General features: G+C 41.2%; 2 protein-coding genes across 2 annotated transcripts in view; one reads left to right on the top strand and one right to left on the bottom strand.

The window, feature by feature from the left end:
- The window catches only part of RAB19 (RAB19, member RAS oncogene family), a 30,840-nt gene that overhangs the window by 5,364 nt on the left and 8,374 nt on the right, over positions 1-17,102 (top strand). The window contains exon 2 of the mRNA XM_043966301.1: positions 6,143-6,354. Coding sequence (XP_043822236.1) covers positions 6,154-6,354 — 201 coding nt within the window. The 5' untranslated portion in view covers positions 6,143-6,153. The remainder of the gene's footprint in view (positions 1-6,142; positions 6,355-17,102) is intronic.
- On the bottom strand, positions 4,224-5,234 carry LOC122728119 (RNA-binding protein EWS-like). The gene has a single exon (XM_043966300.1). The coding sequence runs from the start codon at positions 5,179-5,181 to the stop codon at positions 4,288-4,290; it is 894 nt and encodes a 297-aa protein (XP_043822235.1). The 5' UTR covers positions 5,182-5,234; the 3' UTR covers positions 4,224-4,287.

Below are 17,102 nucleotides of genomic sequence, written 5' to 3'. Positions count from 1 at the left end.
TGGACAAGTCACTTAACCCCAATTGCCTCACTAAAAAAAAAAAAGAATAAAATGGTCTTTTATTTGGGTGCTGGAGAAAGTGACCAAGAGGGAAATGGAAGACTGCCTCAAGGGGAAGAGATGACTTAGAGACATCTTTCTCCCAGAATGGAAGGGAGGCCAAAGCTTTTATAGAAGATAGATAGGATGACCACTTGACAATAGAAAATTCTTTTTGGGGATGGGGTGGGGAGAGATTCATGAGAGTCAGGGAGATTTTTCTTTTGTAATGATAGTTCTGACTATTGGTGTTATCTATCTCCTAGCTCAGGTAATAGCTGTGCCTAACTGACTTTCCTGATATAGAATTCAATCTCCCCCTACTTCTTAGGTGTGTTCCTCCTGATATCTAGTTGGCCAATTTAAACTTTAATAGTCCCTTAATTCCTCGATATATCCCAAGCCCCATGTCACTTCTTTCCTCCCTCCCTTCTTCCTTCCTTCTTTTCTTCTTTCTTTCTTCAGCTCAGAGAACTCTCTGATCTGAGGATACTGAAATGTTGTGGTTTGTACATGGTAATGGGACTAGTATGTGTTAGAGGCAGACCTTGAAACCAGGTCTTGGCTGATTCCAAAACCAGCATTCTATTTAGTGCACCACAGGACCTCTCTTACATATACTTGTTTGTTTAGTAGGTGTATCCATATTCTTGTTACCCCCACAGAAAAGGTGGACCTAGCCCTCCAGCCTTTGTGAAGCCTAAAGTAGAATCCAACCCAGATTATAGAATATTTAAAAAAAATAATCAACTTCCCCCAAAGCCAGCATCCACCATGATGAATTAATCAATTCTGAGCTCCTAATGGTCCCTGGATAATTAACCTTGTCTCCTTCCTTGTGGTTATTTAGAAGTGAAGTAGGGGGCAGCTAGGTGGCAGAGTGGATAGAGCACTGGCCCTGGAGTCAGGAGTACCTGAGTTCAAACCCGGCCTCAGACACTTAACACTTACTAGCTGTGTGACCCTGGGCAAGTCACTTAACCCCAATTGCCTCACTAAAAAAAAAAAAAAAGAAGTGAAGCAGGAATTGTTCAGTTCTCCCCTTGCCAGCTTTTTCAGGGTGGGGAGGACCAACCCTCCCCTCCAGACAAATAAACCCTTTGCCAGCTCAGCTCAGCTCAGCTCAGGTGTTCATTTTTTCCTGACATCCACTCCTCTTCCTCAATTAATCCTCCCATATAATTTTGTCTTTACAAATCTGACCCAATCACTTAAAACCTTCCCACAGACATCTCAATATCTAGTGCCTATGTTGATTATTTCCCACTGTCACTAAAAAAGGACGGGTGGGAAACATTGATGGAAAGAAGGAAAGAAACAAGTGGCAGCTTTGTAGGTTCTGGGGAGAGTTATTGGCTATTTTTTTTTTGTCTCCAGTTTTCACACAGTGGACAAAGAAGTGTTTAGTGGGAAAGCTGCTGTCACTCAGCATTGTCTGGCCAATTTAGGATTTGGCTCCAGGCTAGAGGGGAGGGGGGGTTGGTTGGGAGGGAGGGGATTGAGTTTTCCTTTCACTTTCTGTAGCCGCCAAACCTAACACCTGGGGGACAGAACTACAGTTCCCACCAAGCAGTGAGACAGGAGGTAGAAGGGGGGGACTAAGAGCTAGGAAAGAAAACAAAAGAAAAATCATTACCTGCTGGCACAGGTGAGAAAAAACAGGTAAGCAACAGGTGACCCAGAAAATGAAGGAGGCAGAAGATAGAATGGAGGAGAAGGAAGTAGAGGTAGGGGTAGACAATTACATTGCTTGCTGGGTGAGAGTTGACGGGTTTGGGGCGGGGGTGTTGGGGGTTTTGGTTTTTTTTTTTTTCTTGGTGGAGGAAGGTGAGAGAGGTTTGTTGGAAACCCTAGGTTTCGGTTCATGTTCCAGTGGCAGAAGGGCGGAAGTGATTCTTTGGCTTTTAAATGGAGAAAAGGAAAAGGTGGATGGATTATATGGCTTATCTTTTAGAAGGATGGTTTAGCTGTAGGTAAAAAGGAGTGTTAGGTTGATTTCAGACCTTCCTGAAAAGAGATGTGAAGGGTTACCTCATTAAATGGCACAAATATTTATCAAGTACTAGCTGCTGGGGTGATAAGAATTTTAGATAAGATACAATCTTTTTTCTCGAAGATCTCAATCTGGTAGGGGGTTAAGACTCTAAGAAAGCTATAACCTACAATAGGAAGGGATGAGGAACTATGATTTTGCTGGGTTAGGGGACCTGCTGGTAAGGAAGTTTCTGTGCCAAGCAGTCTGCTTTGCAATTTACAGATTAAATGTATTGCCTAGAGAATCAAGAGATTAAGTGATTTGCACAGGGTCAAACTGACTATATGTCAGAAGTAGGACTTGAACCCAGGTCTTCCTAGTTCTCTTATACTGCACAATATTTCATGCCTTTGCTCATTAGAGAATTACAAGACAAAGCATCATGTGCAGTCTGTGTGGGGACTTTATTAGCAAGTGAGGGAATTAGGGAAGGCTTGAAAGAAAAGGCAGAAGAGAACATTGTACACAGTATCAACAACATTTTGTGATGATCAACTGTGATAGACTTAACTCTTCTCAGCAATACAGTGATCCAAGACAATGCCAAAAGACTTATGGTGGAAAATGCTCTCCACATTCAGAAAAAGAACTATGTAAAATGCAAACTGAAGCTTACTATCTTCACCTTTGTTGTTGCTTTTTTTGTCATTGTTCTTGTTTATTCTTTCTTGCACTTTTTTCCTTTTGTTCTAATTAGTGTGGAAATATGTTTAACATGATAGTAATATATAACCTAAAAGAAAGAAAGGAAGGAAGGAAGAAAAGGCAGCATTTTAATTGGAGCTTCTAAAAGTAGAAATTCAGGGAATTCAACTTGGATTTCAAATTCCTAATAGATGCCCATAAAAGCAATGACTGAATTTGTATTTGTGACCTAGGCAACTGTCACATAGTTGGTGTTTAATAAATGCTTGTTGAGGGGCAGCTAGGTGGTGCAGTTCATAAAGCACTGGCCCTGGATTCAGGAGGACTTGAGTTCAAATTCGACCTCAGACACTTGACACTTACTAGATGTGTGACCCTGGGCAAGTCACTTAACCCTCATTGCCTCGAAAAAAAAATTAAAAAAATTTTTAAATGCTTGTTGAAGTTGAAAGTTGCCTTAACTTTCTTGGATACCTTGTCGCTACTGATTCGTTGAATTTACTGTTCATTCAGACTTATAAATCTTTTTTTCAGGTAACTACTATCTGTTCATATTTCCCCCATCTTGTACGTATAAATTTAAATTTTTAAACCTAAGTGCAAAGCTTCCAATTTATCATCCAATTTTGTTGTCCCTTGTATTATGATAGTCATCAGTTTTGAAAAGATTTGGGGGTTCTCCATTAAATCCATGCCACAGGAAGACAACAGACCTCTTAATTGTTCTTATCAGGTTAACAAACTGCTGCCTCTGTAGCCCTTAAACAAACATCACCTACCACTACCAGTCATCTCTTCTCCCAATGACCCTTACTGAATGACCTTTCACTCTATCTTGCCCAACCTGAGTCATCTAAAGCCAGCTCTCTTTTGCATCAATGGAGAGGTTGGAAGAAATCAGGATGCATAAGTTATTGAAAGACTGGATGTAGATTCCAGTTCCCAAGGAATAACCTACATTCCCTAAATCAACCAACCATTTGGTTAAGTGTGGAACCACTGTGAAATCAACCTTTTTATAGTGAACAAATAATAAGCACAGTGGGATCTTGTACTCTCAATACCTGTTAGTCAGTTTTGTGATTGTTAAAAATGTGAATTGCAGTTATATATATTTGTAAGTTTGCCTATTCCCAAGGGGCAGCTAGGTGGTGCAGTGGATAAAGCACTGGCCCTGGAGTCAGGAGGACCTGGATTCAAATTTGACCTCAGACACTTGACACTTACTAGCTGTGTGACCCTGGGCAAGTCACTTAACCCTCATTGCCCCACTAAAAACAGAACAAAACCAGTTTGCCTATTCCCTTTCTTATACCTTCATCAAGCTTCCCTCAATCTATTTATAGATGATTCTTTTTTTTTTTTTTTCCATGGAAATGTAGATTTAATTTTTTCTTATATCTTTCAGTCCCTTCTTTCCACTGAAAATCCTATGGATGAAACACAATTAGGTAAAAGGAGAAAAGGTTTGCTCTTACCCCATTCCACCGCGTCCTCCTCCTCCTCCTCCCCGCCCACCTCTGCTCATGCCTCCACGATCAAATCCCCCTCTTCCCCTGCCCCGGTTATCAGGGCCACTCATGCTCCGGTTTTTCTCCAGGTCCGGAAAAGCCTCCAGACTCCTGCCCATATACACCCATGCTACTGGGATGGTCCTGCCGGAACGCACTCTGCTGCCCGTAGCTGCTGCTCTGTTGGCTATATTGACTTGGAGCCTGGCTGTAGGATCCAGTTTGGGGGGGATAACTAGTGGGGGGCTGCTGCCCATAGCTGCTCTGTTGACCATAGCTACTCTGCTGTCCATAGCTGCTCTGCTGCCCATAGGTATTCTGCTGGGAGTAACTGCTCTGATCGTAACTAGTCGGCTGGGTAGAGGAATAGCTGGTTGGAGGATAGGACGGAGTTGCGGTGACTGGTTGCATGGGATAGCTGCCGGGCACCTGTGGGTAACTGTAGTTGCTCTGTCCGTACCCTAGGCTGGGCTGGCTGTAGCCTGCTGTACTAGATTGAGGCTGACTAGTCTCAGCGGGCTTGCTACCATCCTGGGGTCTTGCAGGCGCCGCAGTTGCTGGCTGCTGACCGTAGGTGGGGTAAGCAGGCTGGGTGCCATATGCAGACTGGGCTGCATATGATGCCTGGGTAGTCGTAACTGTAGCGGTGGTGGTATCGTAGGCCCCTGTCCCATATCCTTGGACAGGCTGACTGTAAGCTTGAGGTGCAGTTGGTGTAGTATAACCAGTTGGAGGCTGTCCATAAGAGGTGGCATATGCAGTCTGCCCGTATGTTGCAGTTGTTTGAGCCTGTGTATAGCTGACATCAGTAGGTTGTCCATAGGTTCCATAACTTTGTTGCCCATATGCCTGGGTGGTCTGTGCATATCCTTGAGCTGGCTGGGCTGCATAAGCACTGTAGCCCTGCTGGGCTGCAGCTTGACTGTAGGTACTATAGTCCATGGACGCCATTTTCTCTCCTTCCTCCTCCTCGTTCTCTCAACGTCCGTCTCTGTCTCCCTCGATCGCTTATAGATGATTCTTTTAAGAATTTTTTTCAAACATGAGAAATTAGTCTGGTGGTGTTTAATATTTTCTCGTTTTCTTTAGGGAGGCGTAATAATAAACAAACTTTTAGTGATCTGCCCTTTTTCAAAGACTTTGAAAATCTATTCCTCAATGTACTCATTATCTCTTCCCATATGGACTTCTGTGTATACTTGGTCCAGCTGCTTTTCTCATCTTTGTTTACCTTCAGGCTTTCTACTTCTTCCTACAGCACAATGGGAACTGTGGGGATAGAATCCAAATATTGTAATTCCATTATCATTGATGGACAAAAGTTGATGATAGAAATCTTTACAAGGCTTTTAAAAAAAAAATCTGTTCATTGTCCTTCCAATTTTATCCTTAAATACCCTGGGGATGTTTTTTGTCTTGCTGGTTGTCATTCAGCTTCCTTAAATTGTTTTTCTCTCCACTGCTTTTACTGTTTTAAGAGGCACTACTGATCATAACCTCCCATCATCCTCTTCTCTTACATTTTACATATCATTTTATTTTCCAAACTGGTGTTGCCCTTGGCCTCTAGATATCCCTGCTTGCAAATCAGGTGTTTGCTGGCATGGATGATTTGTTGTCTTCATTATAGAAATTGATTTACTCTGGTATGTGGGAATTGGTTTATGCTGATTTTACTATAACTAGAGTTTGTCAATGGTGTTAACTACAGAGGGCACAGAATATATTCAGTGGCCCTATGCTAGACACAGAAGGGAAAGTCTTTGTCTTAGAGGCATCCCTAAAATCAGATCACATGTATAATAATCATGAGACTATGGAGGGTCATCTCCCCTCCAACAGCATGTTTCAATATCTAAATGGATCCCATAATCTATATTTCTCCTTTTTGTCTCCCTTAACTCACCTTGAGCCCTAAGAACCATGCAGTTTTCCAGTTTCATCAGGGCTCCAGAAGAGACCTTTGACTATTTGTTCAAGATCATCCTCATTGGGGACTCGAATGTGGGAAAGACATGTGTGGTGCAACACTTTAAATCTGGATTCTATACAGACACACAGCAAAACACAATTGGAGTAGACTTCACTGTGCGCTCTCTTGAGGTGGATGGGAAAAAAGTGAAGGTAAGAGACCGAAAAATCAAAAGAGAGACCCAGTGAGATTGATACTACCTTTGTTAACGAGAGTGTATCAAAGTTCTAAACTTCCACGTCTTTTATTCTCAGACACACGAAAGGTACTGGGTGGCTTCTCATGAATTGTCTGCTATACTTTCCAGTTGTGTTGAGAGGAACCACCATTCCCCCCAGTCACCCAGGTGACATTAGACCCCACCTCAGCTCTTATCTCTGCCCCCTCCCCATGCTTCAAATACAATCAACTGTCAAGTTTTGCAATTTTTACTTCAGCATCTCTCATATCTGTCACTTTCTCTCCAATCACATCGTTATTACTTAGTTAAGGCTTTCCTCAACACTTACATAGACTCCTGTAATAACCTCCTAATTGCTCTCCCTGTTTCCATTCTCTCTCATCTCTAATCTATCCTCTACACAGCTGCCAAATTAATATTCCTAAAACAAAAGTAAGCCTGTGCTATTCCCTGCTCGAGAACCTTCAGTGGCTCACTACTGCTTTTAATTTTTAAAAAAATTCTGGACCTAACAAATGCCAAGTAAAATAGACATTTCTATATACATAGTAGAACAGGAAAGAAGATTGTATAAGAAACTGCAAATCTCTATTTTGTACTGTTTGTTTTTCTTTTAAAATAAAATCAATTTAACATGTAACTTTCAAAACTGTCCTGCTCATATGTGATTCGTACTGGTCTTCTCTGTGTTCTTCTCTGTGTATTTGCCTGCCCCCCACCCCCTTAAACCCTTGAATGACTCTATTTTCTTTCTTTTCCTTTTCTTCCTTTTTGTTTTTGGCTTCTCTATCTTCTCTCTTTTCCCCTCCTGCAGCCCCTATTGGGGGAAAAAGAAAACATTTTAACACCAACATTGAGGGGGGGCAGGGCAATGAGGGTTAAGTGACTTGCCCAGGGTCACACAGCTAATAAGTGTCAAGTGTCTGAGGCTGGATTTGAACTCTGGTCCTCCTGAATCCAGGGCCGGTGCTTTGTCTACTGTGCCACCTCGATGCCCCAAGAAAACATTTTAAAGAGATGTTCCTCCTTAAACAATACAATTTTCCACATCGGCCACATCTAAAAATATGTCTTATTCTGCATCTTAAACCCATCGCCTCTGTGTCTGGAAGTGAATAACATGCCTTATCACTGTTCCCCTGGAATTTTGGTTGGTCATTGCATTCAAATGACTTCTTAAGTCTTTCAAAATTGTTTTTGTAGAAATTGTTCTCCCCTTTCTGCTCACTTCTCTTGAATAGTCCTGAACTCTGTATGAATCAATACTAAGTGATGTTGTGGAAACAGAATTGTCAAGATTTGGAAGCTGATTTGATGAGGAGAATGAATGATAGTAAGAAATCCAGGATAGCTCCTAGGTTGTGAACCAAGATGATTGGGAGGAAGGTGATGCTCTTGACAAAAATGGGGTAGTTCAGAAAAGGGTTGAGAAATAGAATGAGTTTTATTTTGAACGTGTTGAATTTGCGATGCCTGTACAATGGCCAGTTTGAAATGTTTGGTAGGCATTTAGTGATGTGTGACTGCTCAGGAAAGACAAGTAGTAATCTTCATAGAGATGATAATTGAATCCATGGGAACTGATGAGATCACCAAGTAGTTTGTTGTTGTTGTTGTTTGTCCTTCATTCTTGTGAGAAAAATCACTTCAATAACTTCTGGAACTCACAAAGGCTCATTTATTGTCATTCTTGCGAGAACGAGCCACCCCTTGTCCTCTTGTGGAGTGACCACCAAAATGGAGGCTCTCAGGCCTTTTATCTCCTAGCCCCTAATGCCAATAGCCCCTCCCCTTTTTCGCCATTATTCCGATGACTCAAGGGTTACAATCTACAAGGGAGAACTAGCTAATCAGAACGCAGTATTTCTTAGCCAGTGTGGGAGGTGATACAGGGACAATTCTTCAATTCCTCCCTTATATGGACACAGCTCAGGAGCAGATCTAATTGTGTCCAGCCTAGGGTTTCCCTGAATCATGTGATTTTGTTTGCTACAGGGGGTGGGGGGGGTGGGGGGGAGAAGCAGACCTTTTTCCTCAAACAGGTCCAGATTGAGAGGAGACCAATCCCCATTTCCTCACAATTCTCAAAGATGACCAATGACATCAGTTCAGTTATGTCTTGACTTACAAGTGAATTGGATTTAAGTGACTCAGAGCTGTGTAAAGTTACCAGCCTAGTTCTCTCCTCTAGAGCCATCTGGGTCCAGTGGCAAGATATAGATCAGGACAACTAGAAATGGCCCTAGATGCAGTGGAAGATGTTAGCTTTTGGGGGGCAGCTAGGTGGCGCAGTGGATAGAGCACCGGCCCTGGAGTCAGGAGTGCCTGAGTTCAAATCTGGCCTCAGACACTTAACACTTACTAGCTGTGTGACCTTGGGCAAGTCACTTAACCCCAATTGCCTCACTAAAAAAAAAAAAAGATGTTAGCTTTTTTAAGCTAAGGTCTTTCCCAGGCTTCAGTTTGTCTGTAGTAACACAAAATAGTAGAGAGGGAGAAAAGAGCCCAGCACAAAGCCATCATCACCATCACTGACCTGGATGAAGAGTCGTCAAAGAAAGCTGAGAAGAATAGGTCAGATAGCAAGGTAAAAAAAACCTAGAGAGGACAGAGGAAAACCTTTGAGAGGAGAAGAGGGTGATCACCAGTGTCAAAGGCTGCAGAGAGGTCAAGAAGGATGAGGACTGAGAAAAGGCTATTAGATTCAGCAAGTAACATTATACTAGTAACTTTCTCTGCCTCCAAACCCAAGTCAAAATAACTAACTCTCCAGACACTGAGCTCCAGCGTGATTTATGCTAGATGGCAGACACCAAAGGAAGATTCTCAAGAAATAGAGGATTGGAGGTTTGGGGGAGGTACTAGAGTATAGTGATAAACCCACTGATTCTGAGTCAAAGGACCTGTATTCACATGCTAGTTCTGATCTTTGCTACATAAATGATTTTTTTTTTTGGCAAGTGATCTCATACTTCTGGGCCTTAGCTTTTTTATTTGTAAAATGAAAGGGTGACACCCAATGTCATCTAAAGGCCTCTGGAAGCTTTAAATGAACGCTTCTATTGTGTGATACTTGGCATAGAGTAACTTATGTTTCACCAAGCAGTTCTTCCTAATATGGACCCCACAATTTACCTGCTTTCAGTTAAGTGGAGTTTCTGTTGTTCAGCAGTCTGAAGAACAACTGCTCAAAGCCACACACCCCCTCTCTTCCCAACAAAAATCCTTTACTAGAGACCCTAATTAAGTTTCTCTTTAGCTTTCTCTTTCCAGGGCATTCATTCCAATTCTTGGAGGTTGGTTAAATCACTAAGCATGACTTCCCAAAGGCTTAGACCCATAGATTGAGGCCCCAGGAAAACATCTGAAACCCATTTTTTAAAAAGTATTTTTAATAACTAATGGTAACATATTTAGATAGCTCCTTAAGATCAACAATCTAGAATTGTAAGTAGCCTTAGAGGTCATTTAGTTCAATCCCGTTATTTTGCAGAAAGGAAACTTGAAGCAAGGGAGGTTAAGTGATTTGACTAGGGACCCAGGGTCCTCTAACTCTAGATTCAGTTTGCAAAGTAAACTGTTGTGTTTCTGTGTGTGTGTGTGTGTGTGTGTTTCTTTACAACTATTCAAAGAGGTGGGTAATGTAAATACTGTTATTCTCATGTTGTAGGTGGGGGAGTTGAAATTCTAAGAGGTTAAATGACTTCCCTTGGTCAAACTGGTGGTAAGTATCTGAGGCAAGAATCACACCCAGGTCACCTAATTCTAAATCCAATGCTCTCTAGAAGAATGGCACTCTGCATAGATAAAAAGGATTGCTCACTGGAAGGAAACCCGAGAAGTATAGAATGAAGTTCTAAATGACATGGCATAAAAAAATTAAATTATATGGCATAGCCTATAAATGCTAGAGAAGTTCAGAGAAGGGGAAAATTTTGTCTGTTCTGGAAGGTTTCTTTGATTTGGATTGGGCCCTGAAAGGTAGAAGCTGGGATTGGGAAAAGCAGATGGGCGAAGGCAGGGGAACAAGGCCCAGATAGGAATAATGATGCTGTTTTCCTGGGAATGCCTAAATAAAGCAGAAGGTATGTGTTGGAGAAAATAAATGTGTTGGATAAGTAAGGATGAAATCATTTTGTGGAAGAAGTTAAAAGCTAGGTTTGGGGGTGGGGAGTTAGATATGTCTCAAAAAGAAATAAGAGGTCATTGAAGGTTTTTGATAAGTAATGTGAGTGACTGATTGATGTAAGAAACCTATAACGAAGACTCATCTGGCAGCCATGTGCAGGTTGGCCTAAAATGGGGAAAATTCAAAATCAGGGAAACTAGTTAGGCTGCTAAAGGGCTAGACTAGAAAATGGGATAGGTGAAACCAGGGGTAATAATAAAAAATAATAATGATCATTGATATTTAATCATAGGCTCCCTAAAGGGGGAAAAACTTGTACATTACACATTTTAAAGTTTAATTTGAATCATTAACATTTTCTCCATTGCTTTCCTAAGTTTAGAGAATCAACAAAAACAATAAACCAAGTCCTGATTTGTAGCATTTGCTGATTTCTGAGGTGGAAATGCTCGCATTGAAAAATCCAACAATTGGCTCCCTGGTTGGAGCTGGTCCCACCATACTCCTACTAGAAACCTCCTGAAGTTATTATGATTTCCAAATTCTCAAAAGAGAATGCAGTTGAAGGGCTCAGGAGACCCAGCTCAGGGAACCTGAAGGGCTCCTAGATGCAGCCATACCTCCTAGTAGTATTCATGTTGAAAAATTTTACAATCACCTCTGAGAAGCACAGTCACAAAAACAGTGGTTCCAACTTATTCCTGGTTACAAGAGACATTTTGAGTGAGCAGCTAGATGGCACAGCAGATAGAATGCTGGGTTTTCAATCAAGAAAACTCATCTTCCTGAGTTCAAATCTGGTCTCACACACTAACTCACTCTGTGAGCCTGGGCAAGTCACTTAACATTCTTTGCCTCAGTTTCCTCATCTGTAAAATGAGCTGGAGAAGGAAACATCAAACCACTCCAGTATCTCTGCCAAGAAAACTAGAGATGGGGTCACAAAGACTCAAAAATGACTCAACAACAACAACAGTCTTTGATGACGCATTTGTAAGATAGTTTTAGGCAGAGGAATAAAGATAACTCCAAGTTTTTGAGTATGGGTGAGTAGTAGGATCATTGACATAGACCGGGATTTCTGAGGGGGAAAAGCTATAATACTTAAGATTTTTGTAAGTGCTCCAAGGTTCTCATTTGATCCTCACAAGAACCCTAGGGAGTAGGTCCTTTTATTATCCCCATTATATGGAACAGAAAACAAGCCATTGGCTTGACATGAAAGTAAAAATTGTATCTAGATGGTTAGCAAAATGGCACTAGGGCTTGGAAGAATTGGCATGAGCATAGATCTAGATTTGGGAATCATCAATAAAAAGAGTTGTTGTTGAGTTGTTTTAGTCATGTTCAACTCTTCATGACCCCATTTGGGGTTTTTTTTGTGTCTCCTTTGGAGTGGTTTGCCATTTCCTTCTCCAGCTCATTTTACAGATGAAGAAACTGAGGCAAACAGGGTTAAGAAACTTGCCCAGGGTCACACAGCTAGTAAATGTCTGAGGCTGGATTTGAACTCAGGAAGATAATTCTTCCTGATTTCAAGCCCATTGCTCGATCCACCGCACCACTTGGCTGCCCATATATATATATTTTATTAATGCATTTTGATTTTGAGTATTAAATCCCCTTTCAATTAAGCCCCCCTGCCAAATAACAACAAAAAACAACAGTTAAGCAAAACTAACTGATAGTGACCTCATCTAACAGAGTGTACAATCTTTCTTTTTTTTTTTTTTTTTTTTTGTGGGGCAATGAGGGTTAAGTGACTTGCCCAGGGTCACACAGCTAGTAAGTGTTAAGTGTCTGAGGCTGGATTTGAACTCAGGTCCTCCTGAATCCAGGGCCAGTGCTTTATCCACTGTGCCACCTAGCTGCCCCCTACAATATTTCTCACTCAAGGTCCACCATCTTTTTCCAAAGTGGAAGGTAGTACTTTCCAACATCGGTCATCTATAACCAATATTGATCATGGCATTTGGTAGCATTGTCATTTTTATTATATTGACCCAGCCTGATCACTGCATTTGATTTGAGTTTTATTCCAGTTGTTGCCATTTATGTACATATATATATTTGCCATTAATATTTTTGTAATAATTTGTATATATTCATATATATGTGTGTGTGTATAAATAATCTTCCTGATCCTTTCCTCTACAGCAGTTCAAAGGAGTCTTCTCATGTATATCCCATTTCTTCATATCTATTGTTACCTTAAAGCAGTGGTGTCAAACTCATATAGAAATTAATCCCTGTGGGCTGCACACTGACTTAGAAAACCAACAATAAACATTATCTATGTTGTATTGCATTTATATTATTTTTTGTTAGACATTTCCCAAGTACATTTTTTGGGGAGCGGGGCAATGAGGGTTAAGTGACTTGCCCAGGGTCACACAGCTAGTAAGTGTCAAGTGTGTGAGGTCAGATTTGAACTCAGGTCCTCCTGACTCCAGGGCCGGTGCTCTATCCACTGCGCCACCTAGCTGCCCCCTCCCAATTACATTTTAATCTAGTCTAGGAATACTTGGGACTTTTGTGAGTTGTACACTTCTGCTAAGGGACAGTAATTTTCCATTACATTCATATATCACCATTTGTTCAGCCATTTCACAATTGAAGAGCACCTATTATGCTTCCCATCTTTCGCTACTTCAAAAAGTATTTCTGTGGGTACTGTGGACCTTTTGTCACAGTCTCCTTGGGGTACACAGTTTATATTTCTGATAGCACTTCTTTAGTTTTCCACGGAGGGGAGTGTAAAGAAAAAAGAACAAAGAGGTAAGAACTAGCCTCTGGGAACATCCACAGTTAGGAGGTAAGAGGAAAAAGGATTTGGGCCAGAAAACAGAAGGAACAACTAGAAAGGTAATTGGAGAACCAAGACGAGGTAACATTGTGGAAGCCAAAGCTAGGAGAGAATTTCAGTAAGAAAGGGGGTGGTAGACAGCATCAAATGTACAGGGGAATTCAGGAACAAAAGGCTTTGAGATTTAGCAAGAGTCCTTACCGTAGCATTTTAGAACTCAAGGGAACCTAAAAGATTCTCTAACCTTACAGGTGAAAAAACTTAGGCCCAGAAAAATTAAGTGGCTTGTTCAAAGTCACATAGCTGGGGGCAGCTAGGTAGTGCAGTGGATAGAGCACCGGCCCTGGATTCAGGAGGACCTGAGTTCAAATCCGACCTCAGACACTTGACACTTACTAGCCGTGTGACCCTGGGCAAGTCATTTAACCCCAATTGCCTCACCAGGGGGAAAAAAAGTCACATAGCTAGTTACTAGTAGAGTAGGGACTAAAACCCAGGTCTGCTGACTCCCAGGCTAATGTCTCTTCTGCTGTATCATGCTACCTCCTCCTACATTGGTGTCAGTGGAAAGATGGATGGAAGGAAGAAAAGAAGGAAAGGGAAAAAGAAAGGAGAAAGGGAGGAAGGAAGGAAAAGGGGGAAGGAGAAAGGAGGGAGGGAGGGATGTAGAAAGGGAGGGAATGAGGAAGAAAGGAAGGAAAGAAGGAAGAAAGGAAGAAAGGGGGAGGAATGAAGGAAGGAAAAGAGAAAGGAAGGGAGGGAGGAAAAAAGGGAGGGAGAAAAGAAGGAAGGAAAGTATTTATTAAGTCCCTAGTATGCGTCAAACACTATGTTAAGAACTTCACCAATATTATTTGATTCTCACAACAACACTGGGAGGAAGGTGTTACTATTATCCCCATTTTTCAGAGAACCATTTTAGCAGAAGCCAGATTTTAGAGAGTTGTGGAAGGGGTAGGTAAAGAAAACATGACTATTATAAGTGTAAACCAGTTATTAAGCAATTTGGCAAAGAAAAGGACACTGGCTCTGGGCTCAGAAGAGCCAAGAGACCTCAGTAAAATTCTGCCTCTAATGCTTACTGCCTATATGACTTTAAAAGGCAGTATGGTTAGAGTATTGGCCTCAAACCCAGGAAGACCTGGGTTAAAATTCTAATTTGAGGGGCAGCTAGGTGGCGCAGTGGATAGAGCACTGGCCCTGGAGTCAGGAGTACCTGGGTTCAAATTCGGCCTCAGACACTTAACACTAGCTGTGTGACCCTGGTCAAGTCACTTAACCCCAATTGCCTCACTAAAACAAAATAAAATAAAATAAAATTCTAATTTGATACATACTGGCTATATGACCCTGGGCAAATCACTCAACTTACTCAGTGCCCCAGACAATTTTCTGAGAGTATAAATTGCAGAGAAGGTGCTTATTTGTACTGGTTAGAGAGTTCCTTCCTGGCTACCCCCTGCAAAGCTAAAATCACAAATCTGGTCACCAGTATGCATTTATTAAGTGCTTACTAGGTACTAGGCACAGTGTTAAACCCTAAGGATACAGATAACATTTTTTTAAAGTAATACAATTTTGGGGCAGCTAGGTAGTGCAGTGGATAGAGCACCGGCCCTGGAGTCAGGAGTACCTGAGTTCAAATCCAGCCTCAGACACTTAACACTTACTAGCTGTGTGACCCTGGGCAAGTCACTTAACCCCAATTGCCTCACTTAAAAAAAAAAGTAATACAATTTTTAAAAAGTACATTAAACAGGGGGCAGCTAGGTGGCGCAGTGGATAAAGCACTGGCCTTGGATTCAGGAGGACCTGAGTTCAAATCCAGACTCAGACACTTGACACTTACTAGCTGTGTGACCCTGGACAAGTCACTTAACACTCATTGTCCTGCCCCCCCCCAAAAAAAGTACATTAAACAACTAAAAAAATGTGTTCTTAGAGATCTGAAGGGGATTCTGATGAGTGAGATCAGCAAAAGCTTGACAGAGGCAATGGCAATTGAATTGGGCTTTGGGGGATGGGTGTATAGCAGGACAAACATTCAAGGTATGACTGTGTGAGTACAGAGTTGCCCAATTTGATTGGCAGATAGGAATGTAGAGAGAAATAATATTAGATTAGACAGAAGAGAGATAGAGATAGAATATTTATTAAATGTTTACTTTGTATTTGTATTAGGCAATGTGCTAAGATTAATATAAAAATGGAAAGGTGAATTGATGCTGGATTGAATGCTAGGCTGTGGAATTTGAATTTTAGTCCTTTGATACTATGGAGCCGTTGAAAGTTCTTGACTCAGGGAATAGATAGAAGGAAGAAGGATTGTCCTGCCTGTATGCATGTACAGGACATACAGAATGGATTGAGGGAAAAAGAAAATAGAGATAGTTTATGAAAGTAGGCTGTTGTGGTATGCCGGAGGGAAATGTGGATCTGTATAAAGAGTGGTGGCAGTGAAGACAGAGCAATGGAAATGGACAGGAGAGATGTTGGTTGTGGACCAAGGACACAACCTTTTTTGTGTCTCCTTTGGTAGTCTGATGAAACCTATGGACTTCTTTTGAGAATAGTGTTCTTAGATGTAAAAAAACAAAATACACAAAAAGAAGGCAATTATGGTTAAGTCAAGGTGTAATTTTTTTTCCATCCATGTTAATGGACCCCCTAAAAACTACTAACAGACCTGGGGAGGGAGTCTGGGGATTTTGGGTTAAGAACCTCTGTTCTAGATGATTTCAAACAATTAAGGGGAATGAAAGATCTCCATTCATTTGCAGCATTAATTCTTTTTAATTCTTTGTCTTTCTCCCTTCTCACCCTCAAAGTTATATAAGGAATCATTCAATCACCCTGAACTTTTATTGTTTCTTCTCTTGGCTAAGAAGAATACTTATCCTGCCACTCTGTGGCTAAACAACGTATCTAAATCACTTTAGCACTCTAGAAAGATGAATTGTTGCTGTTGTTGGGTTTATTGCAGTTGTGTCTGATTCTTCATGACCCCTTTTGGGGTTTTCTTGGCAAATATACTGGAGTGGTTTGCCATTTCCTTCTCCAGTCTATTTTACAAATGAGGAAACTGAGGCAAACAGGGTTAAGTGAATTGTCCAGGTTCACATAACCGTTAAGTGTCTGAGACCAGATTTGAACTCATAAAGATGAGTCTTCCTGACTCCAGACCTGGCACTCTATCCACTATATCTCATAGCTGTCCCAAAAAGTTGAATTAGTCTTTAGTACTGATAATCATTTAGGTGTACTCAAGTGATCTACATTTACCAGATCTTGTGGGAGCCCAATCTACACCCCTTTTTTTATCACCTAAATACACTTCTTATTTTGCCAGTGACTTCTCTATTTTGATAGGGTCTCTACTTCCTTCTCTAGTTTACTGAGGACTTGAAAATCTGTTCTTAGGATCTTAGTATGCTTATCTTAGATCAAAGGTTTTTAACCTTTAAAAATTTTTTTTACATTTATGTCAAGGATCTCTTCAGCAATCTTGTGAAGCCTTCTCAATACAAAAAACATTTATTAATTAATCACTATGTGCCAGCACTAAAGACTAGGGATACAAAGAAAGGCAAATTGAGGCCCAGAAAAGAGAAGCAATTTATCTGACAAGGACAAATGTCAGACTACAATTCCAGGTGTCCTGCCTTGTCCTGTCTCCACTCCTTCCACTGTATTACCAAGCTTCTCATGCAACTAATCAGGCTTAAATCTTAGTCGGTCAAACTTACTGTTTTGATAAGGCAATACAGAACTCCTTTCAAACCAC

Source organism: Dromiciops gliroides, chromosome 5 (assembly GCF_019393635.1).
Source record: "Dromiciops gliroides isolate mDroGli1 chromosome 5, mDroGli1.pri, whole genome shotgun sequence".
Lineage (NCBI taxonomy): Eukaryota > Metazoa > Chordata > Mammalia > Microbiotheria > Microbiotheriidae > Dromiciops > Dromiciops gliroides.
This window is presented reverse-complemented; position numbering and strand designations above follow the sequence as displayed.

Excerpts from the sequence above, each read along its gene's own strand:
- LOC122728119 (XM_043966300.1), bottom strand. The coding sequence starts at position 5,181 with ATGGCGTCCATGGACTATAGTACCTACAGTCAAGCTGCAGCCCAGCAG.